At 41.4% G+C, this 19,793-nt stretch overlaps 1 protein-coding gene across 1 annotated transcript; it reads left to right on the top strand.

Annotated features, from left to right (window-relative positions):
• The first annotated feature begins 1,746 nt into the window (after positions 1–1,746).
• Positions 1,747–19,482, top strand: LOC126988273 (nuclear pore complex protein Nup153-like). The gene is made up of 11 exons (XM_050846332.1): positions 1,747–2,103; positions 7,539–7,746; positions 10,046–10,318; positions 10,427–10,663; positions 10,793–10,941; positions 11,440–11,562; positions 11,939–12,196; positions 13,154–13,518; positions 13,791–16,320; positions 16,782–16,864; positions 17,742–19,482. The coding sequence occupies exons 1-11, from the start codon at positions 2,032–2,034 to the stop codon at positions 17,818–17,820; spliced, it is 4,377 nt and encodes a 1,458-aa protein (XP_050702289.1). The 5' UTR covers positions 1,747–2,031; the 3' UTR covers positions 17,821–19,482.
• The last annotated feature ends 311 nt before the right edge of the window (positions 19,483–19,793 follow it).

Below are 19,793 nucleotides of genomic sequence, written 5' to 3'. Positions count from 1 at the left end.
AGAGGTGCACAGCTTCCACGCAGGACTAGCGGCACCATTGAAGCAGCAGCCAAGAAGAAGTGTGGGCGCCTGGATGAGTTGCAGGCCAATGCTCATATAGGTTCTCATATAGGCTTTGGTGCTGGCTGTCCTTTTCCCTCCTGAGGTCAGTACTAGTGAGCCGACAGCCCAACACCATCCGGAGTGGCCTCAAAGAAAGAGTTGGGCACCCGCTGTGTGAAATTCCGAGAAATTGACAACGATTTGCTGATAAGAATAGGCATTGGCCCCTCCCCATGTTACTATACCCCCATCCCAATCAGCTACGTCCCTTCTGGGCCGCCACCTTCACGGGCAAGGATGGCAGACGCCTGCCCTCCCTGGCGTATAGAATATTGTGTTCCCTCCATGTGAGAGCAAGACAACAACAACAACAACAACAACAACTACAACAACAACAACAACAATAATAATAATAATAATAATAATAATAATAATAATAATAATGATAAATTGATAAATAGGTAAACAAAAACAAATGTAAAAAAAAAGAAAACCGGTCCATTTTTCCAGTATATTAAAAGAGGTCCGCTACTTTCTTTATAAAACGGATGCAGGCAATATGAAGTGAAATAAGTACGACAAATCCTGATCATTGGCCAGAGTAAGCGACTTATTTAGCTCCTGTAGCTCTGTAGGGGTTGAGGATGCTCTGCCGTTCCTCTCCCACGTAGCATAGCTTTAATCCGCGTCTCAGTGCCTTCAAGGGAGCGACTCAAACATCCTTTAAGATTAGAAAAGAGAGGGACATAATCACCATACCCATCATACGAATGAATCATGGTAGTGGCTCATTTATACGAAAGCTGGCCTGCCTACAAGTTAAATATGCTATCGTTTGATCGGAATTTTATTCGGAAGAAGTGTTTGAAAATACTTAGGTACCTACTCTGAATATATAGTTTGCTGTTGAAATGGTCATTTTCTTTAATCTAAATATACTTTTATCACTACAGAAATACAGTGTACTGCCATGCAATACAGAGCTGTACTTTCTACAGTATTCTACTTTAAGGACTATTTACTCTACTTCTGTATTCACTCGCATCTAGTGCCTTGGCAATGTACTCCTCAGTTCCCTCATTCTATTCTCTTATTGTAGTTTGCGTACGTTGCTGGAGGAAGAGCTGGGAAGGCGAAAACTGCTAAATGTAGCAATATTTATAAGTACAATGTGTGGAGTTGATTTTTTCTTATATAACTTTATATATACAGTTTACTGATGATTTTATGTTTCAAGAAAACGCTAAATTTAATGTACATATAGATAGTGCATATTTTTTTTCACTTTTAACTTCCGTGAGTTTAGCAAGAATAAGAGTCGCCGTGGACAAGTGGCGGCGCTGCATCATCCAACGTTTTATTTTTTTTTTTCATCTTTTTCATACAGATGCAAGAACTAAAAAAAAATAATTCATTCATGAGTACGTTATCATTTTACAATACAGCAGAACCTTCCCCTACTCCCCGTATGGGCAATAAAAATACGTAGCACAGCGCAGTAAGCTAGTTGTTCCTGCGGTAGCCTACCAGTTTGTTGAAGTAAACCTTTGTAACAGCTCCCTTACTTCTGTGCTTTAGTGTTTTCTTCCATTATTTTAGTTTTTGTTTTGTGGTCGAGTTTATAAGCAAGTTTGTTCGTTGGTCGCTTCTTCCTCTTCTTCTTCTTCTGGCCTGTATCGCTTTGTATCGCGTCGTCCTCCTCCTCTTGAGCCTCTCTTCTGGTTATTCACACACTTTGCTTTTCACCGGCATTACACTCTTTGCCTTTCCTCGCTATAATAGAGCCTCGCAGTATATAATTTTGAGCGCGCCCGACGCTTGGCGGTGCTCGCGCCTTGGCGGGGCCGCCTTGTGGTCCGCCGCGCCGCCAATCACGGGCCCGCGCGCCCGCCGCCATGTTGCCCGGGGAGCCTCGCCGAGTTGTTGTGCCCACCGATTATTAGCAACTTTATGGGATTGTAGCGCGCTGTGCCGGTACTTCACCTCAAGATGGCCTCCGATGGGCCGGGAAAGTATAGGGAACGGAAAAACAGAGCGAGCAAGCCCTACGAGCGGCCCAAGGTGAGTGTGCGGTGCTTATTCCCTCTGCGGCCTGCCTCCTCAGGGCCTGATATTACTCCTGCCGCGGCGTGCCCCGGCGGGGGCGGCGGAACGCGGCGGGGCGGCGGCGTGCCTGCGGGGCGCGGCGGGGGCCGGGGCGGTGCCGGGGGCAGGCCGCCGCAGCTCGGGACGCTCGCCGCGGCAGGAGAGTGGCGGCGAGTTTCATGTTTTTCCCCGTCTCGTGTGTCTGGGGCGCCCCGCGGCCTTGGCCCGTCGCCCCCCGCCCCGCCGCCCCGCCGCGCACACACACGCACCGCCAGGAGGGGCACAGGGTGTGTTAGGGACGCCCTGGGCACCCCCGAGAAATAGAGTATCTGGCGGCCACCTGCACGCTGCTCCGAGGCTGACGGCGTGTGTGTGTGTGTGTGTGTGTCAACCTTCTGCCCTACAGGAGCCAGTCAAGCTCCTGGGTGTGAATGCCTTGGGTTTTCACCCTCGTGTTACTCCCCCTGGGTGGTGGCTGGCCTGGTTGGCGGAACACCTCATGACTAACATCCAGGGTGAAGAACCAAAGATTTCATCCAGTAGGGCTTTCAAAATTTTCAGTAAAGGTGAATTTTCATATTTTTTGAGTTGAAACTGAATCAGAACCTTGTGGACACATTATTTTGAAATTAATGAATAAAGGAAGGTAAATCCAGAATTATACCCAATTCAATGTAAATCCAGAATTTCACCCAAGTCATGGTAAATACAGAATTACACCCTAATCTAAATCCTGGAGCAGAGCCACTGCCAAACCTGTATGCAGCCACTTTGGGCTGAACAGTTTGCCACAGTTATTACTTATGGTTCTCGTATCGTATCATATTACTTATATCTGGATTGTTTGGTTAGATTAAGGTAAAGGGGGTTGAGAAGGGCTGAAGCCCCCCTTCCCCCACCATGAGGTGGTTAGGTTTGGTTAGATGAGAAGAGTCAAGGGTATTATTCCAGATTGTCACCTGTCTCACAGCAAAGAACACCTTGGTGCTATGTGATGTATTTTGTGTCCTTACAACACTACCCTATTGCTTTTCCGTCTCAAAGAGGTAGGGGGCGAAGCCTCCCCATTAGGAGGATTGAGGGGGGCGCAGCCCCTCCGTTGGGTAGGTTACACTAAGTTAGGTTTGGTTAGTTTAAATTTATTCGGCATACAGTGTGGGGTGTCGTAAATATGCAGCGCAGGATAGGACATGGTTACGGTGGTCCACTACATGAGCCAGGGTTGTGAGAAATACTTCCTCGCAGAAATAAGTCGCTCAGCTGTCCACCACGCATGTGCGCTGGGAGAATACACGAGAAAAAAATAATTTTCCTGGTTTTATTCTAGTTTGTCTACTTTTGGTCTTTGTGAGTGGTGAGTGAAATATTGAAAAGTAAGCAAGTTGAACCTCTCTCTGCGAGATATTTTGTGGCGACAGGCGCACAACAGACTTTGAAGAAAAGTCATTTTATTAGTGATTTAATGATTTGCGACAGAAACAGTTAGCAGATTATTTCATAACCTAAAACTACCAGATATAAATAGTTTCGTCCAACAGTATCCCACAGGTGACAATATGAAAATTTACCGAGTCAGGGGGGTGAACCCCCACCCTATGTGGAGGTTATGTTAGATTTGTTAGTTTATATTTGATAAATACTTGTGATACACTTCACAGTGCGCTGTTGTCTGAGGCGATCAAGGTGGTGGCGGAGTCCACCTCCTCATGGTCTTGTGAAGGCTGAGTTTTTATTTTTTCTTTGTTTTTGTGCATTGAGGTCATGGTACTCAGTTTATCAGACAGGGACTGCATTTATGTGCAAAATTTGATGCTTTTTGTCGTGAATATCTATGGTTTTACCTTGAAATAGTTCTCTTGTAATATACAGACTAAGTCACTCAAGTGCTTTCATAGCTGTTTTCTGGTAAATATGAGTATCATCATGAAGATGTGGCATATTGTACCTAGGAATGAAGTCACGCATATGAAATATGCTGCTCAATAAAACAAAATTTTCCATCGCAACATCCTCTACATCTGAGCTTTTGACTTGAATTGCATCAAAAAACTTTTAAAAACTCGCCAAAAATAAAGTATCTCAGAATCGCGTCAAAATTTTTTGCATCAAAGATCCAAGCTAGACTCGAAATAAACTAATTGTCAACTCTCGTGCCGTTGTTTGACGTGAATCACGTCGTGATGCGTGAAAGGGTTAAGCTAAAACAAGCTCACATAGAAGTAATGTGTAGTACTGTAACCACTAAGGGCAGTAACATCTTACCACTTTTCACCCCTTCACTCTGGCGACGGCGTCAATGTATGGAAAGGGTTAGTCCTCTTCTAAACCTCTTAATCTTCTTCCATTTCCTCTTAATCCTCTTCTTAATCTCTTAAGAGGAAATGGAAGAGGAATTTAGAGGAGGATTGAGAGGTTTAGAAGAGTATTAAACCCTTTCATTGCTAAACGCTCGCAGCGAGCGTTAGGTGTATTTGCTGGTGGTGCTAAACGCCCGCTGCGAGCTCCACCCACACTCAAATCTCCCGCGTATGAAAGTGTTCCAACACTAATTCTCACAAGACAGGATTGCCAATGGACCATATTATCTATACAGGCAGCACCACATGTGGCCACTCAGTGAACTGTCAAAGCAGTACTTTCCATAGAACTCAAGTTATGTACTAGAGTGCGTCTGAGGCTGACTCCAGGGTACAAGGCCTTGGTACCGCCACTGCTCCAAGCCAACGACTGCACACGCTTTACTCCTACCTGATTTCCTGACTACTATTTGACACGGAGAAAAACTGAAATCAGATAGGAATGAAGTGTGTGCAATCATCGGCTTGGGGAGATGGCGGCATCATGGCCGTGTATCCCCAAGACAGCCTCAGACGCACTCTAGTCTATAACTTGAACTCTATAGAAAATTCAGCATGGAGTTGAGTGGCCACATATGGCGCTGCCTGTATAGCTAATACGGTCCATTGAGTGGGTTCTTCACTAAATTTGGTGGAAAATCATATCAGCCCAGCGTGGCAAATCTACGGACGAGTAACTGGTGGATGTTCTTGCCCAATATAGCGGCATTTTTGCATAGCTTCACTTATTACCTGACTGATTCTTTGACCAAATAGTTGTAAATATTGCAGTTGGCAATACTCCCTTGCCAGAATCTGAAGGAGAGATGTCCGCAGTTCTCTCAATATGGCTGATCATCCCGCACGCACCGACGTAAGTGTTAACATTCAACACTCCATGAACGTGCATGTACGTTCGCAAGAGAGGCATACATAACCGACTCCTATAGATCTGGACCTCCTCTTTCCAATGGTGTTTTTGGTTTTTAGCTGTGATGAATAGTTTTTGAGATACAGAGGTTAAAAGAGACCCCCCATTGGGCTGCCTGACTGTGCCTGAGGGGATAGTCGCGTCCCATCCCACGTGCAAGGAAAGGGTTAATCCTCTTCCATTTCCTCTTGACCCTTTTCATACTATGACGCCGACGTCTGCGTCACGGATGGAAAGGGTTAAGAGCACAGGCAGGAAGGAAACGCAGAAGTGGCGAAGTTTACCGGATTATTACTTATCTGTTTATCTCAAAATATCACTTGACCAGTTGATTCTTGATGTGTGCTGATTCAATTTCTAATCTCAAAATTGTGGAAAATTACCTCTTATTGAAAACCTTAGAGATCTAAGATGAATCTTAACCATACCAGTACTCATGCACTGTGGTAATTAACCCTAAACAACAATATTTATTAAAACACCTACCACATGCCAGAGATTGACATTTCTCTGATATATATTATTGAACTGTTCATCTTTATAACCATTTTCTGTGGAGGACGACCCTCTTCCCCCCTCCCAGTTAAAAGGTGATGTTGGGTATGGATATATTTGTTAAGATTAATTATTTTCATTAAAGACTGATGATCACTTTGCCATGTTGCATTTTCAGTAGGGCGTTCGAGGTTTAGCCTCACTTCAACGGCAGCTAAGTTTGCCTTCCTCATGATTTTGTGAACTCTTTAGTGCATATTAGGGTGTCAAGAAACTGGACAAAAAGCATAGCATCCATTGTTTGATCTCCATGGGGTACAATGGCTTCGGCTTTCAGTGTTACACTCCGCCCTCAAGTCTGGCCTTAAACGTCATCACCTCTGACCTGTTCACCCTCCTGGTGGTTGCAGGCGTCCACCCAAGGTCTTGTTCACCCCACACAACAACCAGCAGTCGGTTGAGGGTGGAGTGTAACATTCTGGAAGTGGAAGTCAGGGACCTCGCTGAGACACAAACCTAGTTCAAGTATCTTTTTTTTTTTTTTTTTTTTTTTTTTTTTAGGGGGGTAGGGGGGTTGTCGACTTGCTTGATCCCCTAATAATATTTTTTATACATTTTGTCAAAGGTGAGACTGATACATCTAGAGCAGGTACTGGCAAATGTAATAAAAAAATATATAACGTCCAATTCTGTTTGATTTTGCATGGCTTTCATGCAATAAAGATTTTTAATGAGAAAACCTTGCATCTCATTTATTTTTCTCATTTACCAATAAATTAAACAACAAGAATGATCAACTACATTTTAACAAAAACGTCAGGTATCACTTATTGTATTGAAGTGTAATTGTTACAAGTCCCAGAGAAACATGGGTAATTTATGATAACTGAAAGAATAGTTCAAGCTTCGTGGGCCCAAAGACGTAGTCGGTGGCGACACCTGCTGGCTGGCAACTCTGAATATACTCCATTCAGCTTAAAAAGTTGCCCATCAGGTTGAGAATTGAAAAAGCAAACCTAAGCTTTGAGGGCCGACCATGAGTGCTTCCAAAGACCTCAGGGGCTTGGGAGGTGGTTCAGCACAGACCATGAGTCCTCCCAGTTACTTGGTTTCCATAGCAATGGTCTCTCCTATATCTGTTGAAATCTGACAAAAACTGGCCATCATGGCAAGCGATACATTCTTAACAATACAATTTCATTAGGAATTGATGCTTCTTAGTGGTGTCCATCATCAGGTTTGTGGCAAAACCCTTAGCAGAGATTGCAGCATTTTACTGAATTGTTTGATGTGGATCTTCAAGATGAAAGCAACGTTTGTATGAATAACTTAGAATATGATGCTTTCCATATGATCAAATTTGCATTTTCAGAAAATGTTTGCCAGACTGCCATTCATGATTGACTTTATTTTATCATACAATTCTTTTGACTTTGTAAACTGTTATGGGTCACTGATCATGACAAGGGTACTCCATTGATTCTCCTGATGCACATTGGTATAACCTTCCAGTTCTTGTGGGTTGTAAAAGTAAGTGCTCTATGTCATAACTTAGTTCGCATAACCACATCCCTTCATTGCTTAACCTTGAGTCTACAAATTTAAATATTTCCTGGTTGGCCATTCATTGTTATGTTCCCATGTTGCAGGGCATCATCCGTCGAGTGACAGACTCGGTCACTGGACTGTTCTCAACATCATGGCTCTCAGGCTGGATGGGGGGAGAGGAGGAGGAGAGTGCAGAACCCCAGCCTGGCCCATCACAGGCATCGACGCTCGCTCCACCAGGGGAGTCCTTTATCTTTGCACATCCAGTCACTGCTCGGAGGTCATTCAGGCCTTTCTACCCTGAGGAAGGTAAGAAAATCACCCATGGCCTCCTTATGTCTATGTGTATTGCTTCCTTGATGTCTTCTTGGTGCATGACTTCTATGTGTTTAGGAATAACAAAGTATCTAGCGTGCCACAGATGCAAGTCAGTCAGGATAAACATGTCCGATGTGTAAAGATTAAGCTATTTTAACGAAAGATTTTTTGTTTGCTTTTGTTTTGGTACTTTAGTAATGCGCAGGTTTAGTTTCATAGTCATTCTGTCCTATCATAATGATATATTCATAAGAATATGTACCTTTCCTTTCCTGAGTTGTTTTTTGGGAAAAAAACACAGTAGGAGGAAACTATTGCTTTCCCCATTTTTATTTATTTGTATGAACTTTCATTTTGATTTAAATACATTGTATCAATTTTTCATTTATTCAGTCTTGTGAGAAACATGTTCCTTCACAATCTTACAATATTCCTAAGTTATGTACCTCTGGCCAGGTGCCCTTGACATCCGCACACATCCCGTTCGCCAAGCAAAGTATTAATAGCTTCAGCTGTGATGCAGGTTGGGAGTGCAGTTACTGCTTGTTGCTGCCCCAAGTGTTTATGTTGAGAGTGGAACAAGATTGAGTGACTTAAATTTGATTTAAGATTGAGTGACTTATTTGTGACGAACACATATCTTATGTATATATGATCAGGAGACATTCTATTTTCAGATTATATGATCATTATTTATTATAGGTGGGTCTCAAAAGTACACAGATTTATCCTTTTCAGCATTTCTACTAAATCTCACACCTATAATGCTGTTTGTTCATTGTCCACGTATATATGTCCATGGCATCACTTCCTTGGTTAGTTGTCTTCATAAATACCTTCATATGTTAGTAAAATAAATCTTTACTTCTCCACAGTCCTTATAAGAATTCTGCCATTACCGTCCAAAACTGGGATTTTCTTGTTTCTCTCCAACTTTGCACACACCCATTCTGTTTAGTTTGGCATCACTTCTTTGTAGCTCGCCTTGCTCTTTCAGCTAGCACAGCATTCAATCCACCATCACTTTCTGGTATGCCAATAAGGTAATTAGATATTTATCAATATCTACTTTACTAACTCATTATCTCTTCAGTATTGTTCAGATATTACATATTTATTTTCCTCATTTATAATTTTCTATTTGGTCTACAGTTCTCATTGCATAAGCTCTACATTCCTTTCATTTTTTTTCACTATGGATAGGAAGCAACTTATCCTCTTCTACTTATGCATTTGATCAGGAGTAGCAGAAACTGAGCAAACCCTCTCCCTCAAGGATTGTTTCCATGTAATATTTGAATTTTGTACGAGAAATTAGTGTTAAGCTCATAATCTTATCTTGTCTATTTTGAATTTCTGGTGTAAAATATAATTCCTTTTCATTTTTTGATAACACGTCATTTGAAGGGAAAATTTTGAAATATGGTTTTCACACTACATTTTTGGGCATTTAAGTAAGTTTGGGACATATGCTAAGCTGCCTGTGGCCTCACTGCTCATCTCTGTTTCATTGGTCCTTGAGCCTGTGGTGGATATTTTGTTATAGTCTATCGATTTTAACTTGAGCCCTTGGGCGCGACTCAGGGATTCCCCACAAGACCGCGCTGGTGCCACATCACTCCATTACTCTCCTCAGAGAGGGTCACTACCTCTCTCTCTCTCTCTCTTTTGCATGGCTGTGCTGGGCACGAGAGTGACATCTACTTGAGTTGTCCATTGTATTGGAACGCTGAATGGTGTGGCCTGGCGCCTGTTGCCAAGGTCTGTCAGGCGGCAACGTCACATGAGCCACGTTGCCAAGTGATATGGAAGGTTTACTAAGTCGTTGTCTTACCCTCTAATCCCAAGCCATTCATGACACCATGCAGTCATTTTATGAATATATATATATATATATATATATATATATATATATATATATATATATATATATATATATATATCTATATATATATATATATTCCATAAATAGATAATGTACAGACTAAGAGTGAGACAGATTGCCATGCGCAGGTCATCGCTAGATCTGTAAACAATGGGGGTTTCCTCGGGCCAAGCCACAAAAACTGTTCGAATATGGCTTTCAGTGACTTGTGACTACACCCTTATTGACCAACCCAAAAGGGAGGATGACCAGTTGGGTGGGCTGCTTGCCAGCTGCCCAGGTTAGGATCCAAACTAAGCTTGCAGATTTGTAGTTAGGCATAATAACCAATACACCACGGTGGCACATACTTATTGTCAAGATGTGGACAGAAGCAGTGGTTTGATGCTTTGGTGTTATTTTCAGGTGAAACCGACAGTAACAGTCAGCCTACACTGGGCGTCAATGAGGGCGCCAGTACAAGTAGTGGAGTGAGGATAAGCATGTCAACAACACCTACAGGGGGCATTGCAGCGTCTTCAAGATCATCACAGCTAAACGTGGAGCCTTCCAGCTCTTCCTTGACTGGGAGGAGGCTGCCCATAGTATCCTCCACTCCTGCCACAATGTTTACCTCCCGCTCCAAGGGCCAGATGGAGCCCCGCCCCTTGCCACTCCTCACAGCTTCCACACCAGCCTGTATGTAGACCCTTCAAAAACTGCCAGTCATGAAGAAAAATTGGCATTTGGAAAGAGAATTATTTATAATATATGTGCTTACAATGGATCTTTCCATGTTTCTTCCAGGTGATGATGGTAGTGAGGTAAGTGAGTCCTCGGCAGACACTGGTGTGGATGCCTCCGTCATACCTCGGCCAGATGAGAGGGACTACCAGCGCGAGATATTGCAGCTGGATGAGGAATCCCTCCAGACTCTACGGGAGTCATTGACCAAACCTGTGCCCTCTTCACCCATGGCACAGCCTGCCACCTCCCTCCCCTCACTGGAGGAGACTAGGAAAAGACCCAGAGATATGGAGCCAGGTTTGTTCATAATGTACTGTACTGAAATATTTCATACCTGTAGTGTGCTGATACAGAGGAAAGGCTGGACTTATTACATAAGGTGAAATGTCTAATTTGGAAAATGAAATTAATGAAACTTCTTTACAGATCACTCAAGTATACGTGCTGAGGGAAGTGTGAGCAGCAAGTCCCTGTTCAGTGAAGCTGGTGATGTTTCTCGTGGGCAGCCTCAGCCATCAGCACTGGCAAGCAAGAGGCCTCGGTTCAATGTTTCTATATATGGCTCGCCAGTTCTGGTCAGTGTTATAATAGTTTGGGGTTTTCATAATAGATTTCACATAGTACTTTTTCTTTCACTTAGTTTTCAGTACTGTGAACTACTTTCTGAAAAATTAAAACTCGTCAGTGCCTTGTTCATAATTCTTGTCCAGAAAGACCTTTGGGTTTTCATTAGTGTATAGGGGAGGTACGAGTATATTGTGTTTCAACCATAAAGAAACCAGGAAAATGAGAGGAAGTAAAGCAGTTGACTAACTATGGCACATTGTTTTGAATCATATATATATTGGTGAACATTACCAACCACTCACAGTTCCTACCAACCTTATTTCTTGTGATGGGAGAGGGGGGTGTTGCAAGATATTTTACATTATTTCCCTAAATAAGCCTTGTTAATGGACCCAAATCTCTGGGCAAGCCTTACCACAATGCCTAATATTTTCTTTCTTGAGTCTTTTTTTTATTCTCTTGATCTGTGAAAAATTTAGGTGATGTTTTTGTTTTTACTTTTTCAGAGTGAAAAGTCAGTGCTAAGTGATTCAGCTTTCAAAGCGTCACCCTTCTATCCTGGGAGAACTATGTACGGCGGAGCCTCAGCCTACAGAAGCAGAAGACTACCAGTGCGGGGTTCCCACCAGGTAGTTAATTTTTGCTCTGCCCTTTTATTATTGGCTCCTTGGGGATTGTGTTAAATTTGGAGAGTTTTCAGTTGTATCCAAAATTGGCCTAAACTTTGTTTCAGAATGTATTCAAAATTATAGAAATGCTACTGTAAGGAAACTGATTGTGCACACAGGTTTTACAAATTTTTGAAGTTTTGGAGAAGAGTGTGTTAGAATTTTACTGAAACAATAAGAAAGTCAAATTCAGTTTGAAAGATTAGAGAATTCTAAATGTTATTTGTAATGGATAAAATTTCTAAAGTTATGATCTTGGTATTTCTAAGCAAATCCATACAAGACTTCATCTGTATCATGCAAAGTCTGCATTATTTCTTTTTAATCACACTTTCAGATTTCACGTGCCCAAGTCAAACCCAAAGCTGCACCTCAGACCTCCGATGACGGTGGACTTAGCCAAGCAGCACGCCGCATCCTGGAAAGTTTAGAGTCAATGTCAACACCAATATCAGATGCTAAGCGTATTCCCACACCCACACCAGGCCAGAGGGGCAGCTTCCTGGACTCTTCCTATACTGCTGCGTTCCACAGGCATCGACCACCTCTCAGGCCTTCTGCCCCTCCCTCCAGTAAACTTTTGACACCCTCCAAGGTAATGTGAAAATTGTAGACAAGTAACTATGTTAACCCTTAAATGATGGCCATTGTTGATTTGATCAAATCCAGTTTGCCACTGCACGCCACTAATTTTGAATGTGCAGCTCAAGTTTCATGAGTTGATATTTAATGTGTTCTTTGATGATTTATCTGACCCTTGTGGATTTAAGAAATGCCCTTAGTCCTTACTGAGCCATCATGGAACCCATATCAAGCACCTTGAGAAAGATTAGGAAAACACTGATGATGAATTAGGAGGAAAGGACATGATAGAAAGTATAGATTAATAAAAACATCCCCAGACGCTCATAGCAGAGAACCTGGGAAGTGTCCACAGACGCTCATAGCACTGAAATGGTTAAGTTATGTACAGGCTGCTCATGTTTTACGTGTGTAATTTATGAAAATTTCAAACAGTATGTATCATACATGATCCAACATTACCACTAATGAAGTAATGCAACACTGCTTACATGAGTGCAGTACAGTTATTCCACCACAAGATAGAGGCTCTTGTGCTCTCCCCTTGCCCATAACAGCAGACTTAAAGCTGCTGAAGCATTTTGTGAGTAAAATATACCAAATAACCAGAACATTATTATTGGTTTTTTATTAATTATTTTTTAGTTGTCATATATGATGTGCAAAATTATCTTTTACTAGCAGTTTGTAATGTGTATGGGAACAGTTTTGTTTCCCTGATCAGAAAGCACTAACCTCACTGTTTTCTCAAGGTTTCTTTGCTTCCTTTTTCATTTAGGCACTTGAGGGGCTTCACTAGCTGTTGCTAGATGCTGGCTCACATTGTTGCATTTGCTGTAGTCAAAGAATGTACAAAATGGCTACCTAAATGATAGGTGAATGTGATGATGTGTCCCGAGAAGAACTGTAATCAGTGGTGGTGCAGTTAGTATTCTTAATTTTTGTCATCAAGGAAGTATTTTTCTTTCAGGTTACAGTTCAAGACAACCTTTCATCAAACTTACGCCCCAGCACCCCACAGCTACCTGATTCTACCCGCAATAAAAAGAGTTCAGGGACAGGAACAAAGAGGGAGGAGTCTTCTCAAACAGCTTCAGAAACCAGAAAGACAGAACAAAAAGAAGAGAAGAGCTCCTCTGAAAATTCTGTGGCCTCTCTATTTTCTAAAGCCGCAGCAGAAACTTCAGCAAAATTTTTGCCATCCTTGCAACCTGCAGTGTCAGTCACATCAACGGCCCCACCACAGGATGTGTTCAAGTTTGGTGTGTCCAGCAGCAACAGTGCCTCTATGACCTTTGAATTCACACCCAAGCCCATCAGCACAGCACTTGCAGGGTGAGTGGAGACTCATTCAAAAGTGCAGCACACAGCTTTTATTTGCATAGACCTAGTTCCCTAAAACACTTCAGAATGCAGTGTTTCGTAAGGTACCTTTGTTTAAAAATGTTCAGCTGCATTGTTAGCTATAAAATATCCAGTTTTTGTAGATTTAGCTTGTGTCAAAATCATAAAAAGAGAAATCAGTGTGTAAGTCAAAGGGGATTGTAAGAAAAAAGTTAAGAAAGAAGTTAGTAATACCAACTCATAATTTCTTTGCTTTCTTTCAGTGATGTTTCACAGTCAACAAAGCGAGTTGGCAAGATGAAGTCAAAACTGGTAGACAGTGGAAGAAGTTCAAGTAAGCAAGGAGATGAAGTACTGGAGGAGCCCAACTTGACCCCTGTCCCCCTGCCACTTTCATCACTGCCAAAAATCAGCTTCATGGCATCCCCAGGAGGACAAGGCTTGCAATCCAGTTTATATTCCTCCTCACCAGAAGGATTTAAGTTCTCCATTCCTGAGATAGTGGATGTACAGTCAGCCAGTGAGACCTTGGATAATGCCCCCAACTTTACATTCAGGAACCCAACTCTTATTGGTCAGGGTATCACACCCAGCCCTAAGGTAGCCATGCCCACCTCTCAGCCTTCCCTGATGTTTAATAGTAGCAGCTCATCTTTGTTGGTCCCCAAGCTAAAGACAAACCCCAAGAAAGATGTGACGTCTACTGAAAAACTCAAGGAAGGTAGCATCTTGGATATTCTGAAGCCAAAAGAAAAGCTTTCTGAAAAATCATTAGCCTCGTCACCAAATAATGATGAAAAGACAGTTGTTTCAAGTAAGCCATTTTCTATGACAAATTCTGACAGTACTAAGTCTTTGTTGGAACAACCAGTCAACAGTATAGTTAAGAAACCAGACACTTTGCAAGGTGTGCAAGGCTTTGGCTCAATGTTCAAAAAGTCTAGTGATGAATGGGAGTGCAGTGTGTGTATGTTAAGGAATCAGAATACGTCTGTTAAGTGTGTTGCGTGTGAGACTCAGAGACCTGGACAGGTTGCATCAGTCCCCACAAAGGATGCTGAGGGAGCTACTAAGTCAAGTGGGTCATGGGCAGGAAATGGGGCAGCTTGGGGGGATACTTTTAGAAAATCAGCCAGTGAGTGGGATTGTGATATGTGTATGGTGCGTAACAAGGACTCTGTATCAAAGTGTGTTGCATGTGAGACTCCAAGGCCTGGAGCTAAGTCAGATACAAAATCTGTACCAGAGACAACTGTTGACACTAAGGAAAAGACAAACACTTTAGGTTTTGGGTCAGTATTTGCAAAACAGAAAGGAGAGTGGGAATGCGACACCTGCTTAGTTCGAAACAAAAGTGATGCCACCAAGTGCATATCATGTGAGACCCCCAAACCAGGTGCTGCTAATATTTCTGAAGCCATTACTGGGAATTTCAAATTTGGTGTAAATACTACAACCAGTGACTCACCTTCACTAGCTTTTACATTTAAGGAGAAAGCTGTCTCCAGTGGGTTTAATTTTGGAGTTGGTGCCAAAACTACTCAAGAGGAGGGTAAGGGAGTCACTGGATTCAAATTTGGAGTGCCTGGAGAGAAATCTAATGCCTTGACTGTACACTCTTTTGGCTCTAGTGCTGAAAGTGACCAACCAAAGGACAAAGTTGCCAGTTCAAGTGTAGGTTTCAGTTTTGGCATTCAAAAGGTGGATACAAAAGCTGAAATTGAGGAAACTAAAAAGCCATTGTTATTTGGTGGCAAGTCTGCAGATAGTGTGGAAAGTGTGACATCAACCACACCAGCTTTTCAGTTTGGTACAGGTACCAAGACACATGTTGCCTTCAGTTTTGACTCTGGAAGCCAAGAAAAAGCCAAAGAAGAGCAGAAGGCAAATCCATCCTCCAGTGGAGAGGCTAAAACTGGTATGTCAGAAGACACCAAGGGCTTCAAAAGAAATGAGGCTCTTTTTGATGGAAAGGATGGGGGTGTAGAAGCAAACACAAGTAAACCAGCATTTACCTTTAACAGTGTCACTACATCCAACAAGGGGGAAGAGAAAAGTAATGCAACACTAGCATCGCCTTTTGAAGTCTTGGCTAAGAGAGACCCCCTTCCTGCTGCTGCTACGACACTTACTGCTACTGCTACTTCTACTGCAGCATTAACTGTTCCTTTTGGTGCTACTACTGGAGCAAATACTACATCCTCAGGCAGTGTGTTTGCATTTGGGGATAAAGCATCCACCCCTAACACATTTGCTTTGTCATTTTCTTCACCCCAGCCTCAGGCCAACAAGGAGGAAAATAAACCAGCACCTGCATTTTCCTTTAGCTCCAAAGTAGACTCATCTGACACCAGTGAACCTGCCAAGAAACTCTCCTTCTCCTCGCCTACCTTTGCTCCTACCATCAACAACGGGGTCAGTGCTCCACCTTCCCTTTTCACGTTTGGAAGCAAGGAGAACAAGTTGGGTAGTGGCTCAGGATTTGGCTCCCCTCCCTCAAGCACCCCAGCATTTGGAGCCCCTGCCCCTTCCTCCAACACAACACCAGCCTTCCAGTTTGGCAACAGCAACCCTCCAGCCCGCGCTGCCACGGCTCCCTCAGCCTTTGGAGGTCCCACACCAGCGTTTGGCAGCAGTGTCAATTCCAACTCTGGTTTTGCCTTTGGGCAGCCATCAGAGAAGAAATCCAGCACAGGATTTGACTTTGGGCAAGCTGCAAGCAGTACAGGCCCAAGCTTCAACTTTGCTGCAGTGCAACCACCACCAAATCCCGGACTTTTCCAGTTTGGACAGGTAATAATTTTTTAGCACACTCTTTATCCTCAATGAAGTCACCACTAAATCAGGTGCACATCATTTATTGTTGGTCCTGTCATTCCTCTTGTTATTATGGAGGGGATAGGCTGTTGGTGTCAGGTAAAAAGTCGGTGTTCTCCAATCTTGCAGCTTTAAATACTTTGTGTCTCCCCAATATATTGCATGAGATGATTATTTATTATTTTTTGTTTGTTTTTCTCTGTCTGTTGCAGGAAACCATAATTGTGATTTAGTTTGCTTCCAGTTTGAAAACTGTTAGGACACTTGACATCATGACATGTCTTGGAAGTTTTTAGCTCATTGGGTTAAGAGCATTTACCAGTAGTGATTGTTGTGGTGAATCTCCTTATGTCAAAATGCTTAGGTCATTGCCTAAAAGAATTTTGACATTAGTAAAAAGTATATATTTAATATTTCTTATTTTATTCACTTTTCAGAGTCAAGCAAACAACAGTTCTCCAGGAGTCTTTCAGTTTGGTACAAGAAATTCTGAAGTTCAGGCTCCAGGAGCTGCATTTGGGTTAGTAACCTTTTCTGCCTTTCTTGCAATCAATGCATTATGCTAGAAGTTTTTTGCCCTGAATGTGTAGAGCTGGAATGGAAGATGTAGCTAAATGTGTAAATGAAATGGAAATTGTAGATGAGGTTTGCTTAATTCTGACAGGGACCAGAATCTTTGGTAATTTGCAGGTATTAGGGCAACCTTACAGTGTGACTGTGATATCATAGTTGAAGATTCAGTTGTAGCGATTAGGCTGAAGGGTTCATTGTTACAAAAGTGGCACTTTCCATATAAGTGCTGTATAGATCCTGAAAATTTCTGGTTAGAGTTAGGGACCAGAGGTAAGGCTTAGAAAGACGTCTGATGAACAGACAGTGATGCCATCGGAGGGACAAGGATTAGTTGTACAGTCGTGATATGAAGTGATGTCGCCGCTCTCAAAGTGTTTCATACGGGAGCATTTGAAGGTAACGGAAGTGATGTGTATTTATTGTTTATGTTATAATGTTCCCTTTTAATGATAATCTATAATACGTTGTGATGTAAAACACGGTAAAATAACGTAGCAGTATCTGAATTACAATTATGCATTCATTTGTTTTAAAAAATGCGACTGTGAATGTCATGTGTTGTCTTCAGTACTGAAGCTTGAAATGATTTAGCTCACGTCGTGTGCTTATCTTTGCAAAACAGTTGTTATACGTTGTTCAGATTTAGGCGATATATATATATATATATATATATATATATATATATATATATATATATATATATATATATATATATATATATATATATATATATATATATATATCCATGAACCCAGATATGCTTTGTAGGTGTAGATGTGTAGCTTTTCATATTTTTTGTTTCTCATGTTGCTTTACTGTTTCAGAAACAATGAGAACCCATTCGCCCCTACTCCTCCCAGTGGCCGGGTGATGAAGAAGGCAGTCCGGCGGTCCAGAAAGTAATGTTATTTTCTTAAGGGTCTTTTGTTCATATTTTACCTGGGAATTACTTAGATTATTTTTAAATGCTGCTGCTTACTAAAAAAATAAAGATGTGAACTATAATACAACCAAATAGTTACAATGCATATGACACGACATTTGTGCTTCTAAAATTTATATAGAAGAAAGAAATACTATATACAGAAAATTTTGAGAATTTTTTTGCTTTCTGTAATACTTAAATGAACAAGTGGTTTAAAAAACATGTTTGCATAATCATTGTAAGAGATAAATTTGCCTAGTGGACTTGGAGTGTGAGCAACATTGCAGTGTGTTGCCACCCTCTATGTCTTGTTAACTATGTTGAAAACTTACACTGGGAGTACAAGTATTACAGATCAGTAGCTGAGGCCATTAATGCTGAATGTCTTGAAAATTTATCAATTCAGTGTGATTTTTATTATTATTATTATTATTATTATTTTTTTTTTTAAGGATTGCATAAATTTCAAATGTACATAGTTAGTGTCTGTAAACAGCATAAACTCAATATTTTATATGGAATTTAGGAGCAAAGATTATTTTTTCCACTTAAAAAAAATTGTAAGTTATTTGCTTTATGCTCCCATATGTATGATCCATTTGTGAACAAGAACCAGATGCTTTTTTTTCTTGTGGAGTGTGAATCCTTGACTCTATCCATTGTGCTAGATAGATAATAATTTTATATTTTCAACTTATTTATTTTTTCATAATTTAGTAACTTCACACAATCTGCTTTGTTATATAGATGTTACTTTCCCTAGCACAAGGAGGAAACAATGGCAGAGCCTTCACTCGAAATATACTACAAAGCTGTGGTTTCTTGATGAAGATGTAAAAAATATGCTATGAACATTCTTTGTACATAATGAGGCTTAACCCGCCTTTCCAGTAATCTTGTTTGACTGTTCCTTGTTAAAAGAGAACATTGTTGATAATTTTATATCCTTTGTCCAAACTGATGGACAAGTTGTTCTCATCAGGAATGTTCATAGTTTTGTTGTCGCACAGATCTATTTCAGCGTCTTGCTATACAGTGGCTGTACAGTTTTATGAAGAAATAGCGCAGACGAATATAGTAATTTGTGTTTGGTGCACGCTGTGGACGTTTGATGTAAAGTTCCTTCTGCTTATTTTATTTTTGTGATATCCCTATTTTAATAACATTTTAGGTTGGCTTTGCCAATGAACATCAGTCCTCTACAGCACGAGTACCCATGTAGTGTTGCTCATGCCATAAGCAAGGCCTCTTCATGATGCGGCAAAATGCGCTTCTATAAATAAGTGATGTAAATAGTATACCCAGGCAGGCTCACTCCTTACTGTTGTACATGGACACTTCATATATTTGACAGACAAGCTGTGTTACTGGGAAGCTGCTGCCAGAATTACGTGCTATGTGGATGGTTGTGAGATGCCGAGTGTACCACCCCTTGTATTGTCCTGTCTGTTGGATCCCTGAGAGGTTTATTATTGTAATTAGCTCGTATCATTAATATTTTATAATAACTTGACTTTAACATGTACAAAGCTGTGAAGTGTGCGCGTGTGAAGGAGTTAGACTGCTCAGTGTATGTGTCTTCGGTTTTGCATTACTCGGTGTGAGTGAAATGTTCAATAAAGGAGCATTGTATACCCAGATTAACTTTTCAGTGTTCCACAGTTACTTGTATGTAGTATGTGTCAGCTTTTTTTTTAGTTCAGCGCAGATCCATATTTTACAATACTCTGCATCTGTGGAGGGATACCATTCATCATATCTACAGGTAATGTAGTTGAATTTATTAGTTCCATATGAAAGCAACTGAAGTGAAGGGCTGTCATCATTAATAACCCTTGGATGGAAGATAATGGACCACCATAAAAATGAGGTAAACATCCTGCTCATTGGTTTATGAAATTGCAGAGGAAAGCAATGGTATGACGCAGGGTGCTAGATGTTGAATTTGATG

The sequence above is a fragment of the Eriocheir sinensis genome, chromosome 68 (assembly GCF_024679095.1).
Source record: "Eriocheir sinensis breed Jianghai 21 chromosome 68, ASM2467909v1, whole genome shotgun sequence".
NCBI classification, from domain to species: domain Eukaryota; kingdom Metazoa; phylum Arthropoda; class Malacostraca; order Decapoda; family Varunidae; genus Eriocheir; species Eriocheir sinensis.
This window is presented reverse-complemented; position numbering and strand designations above follow the sequence as displayed.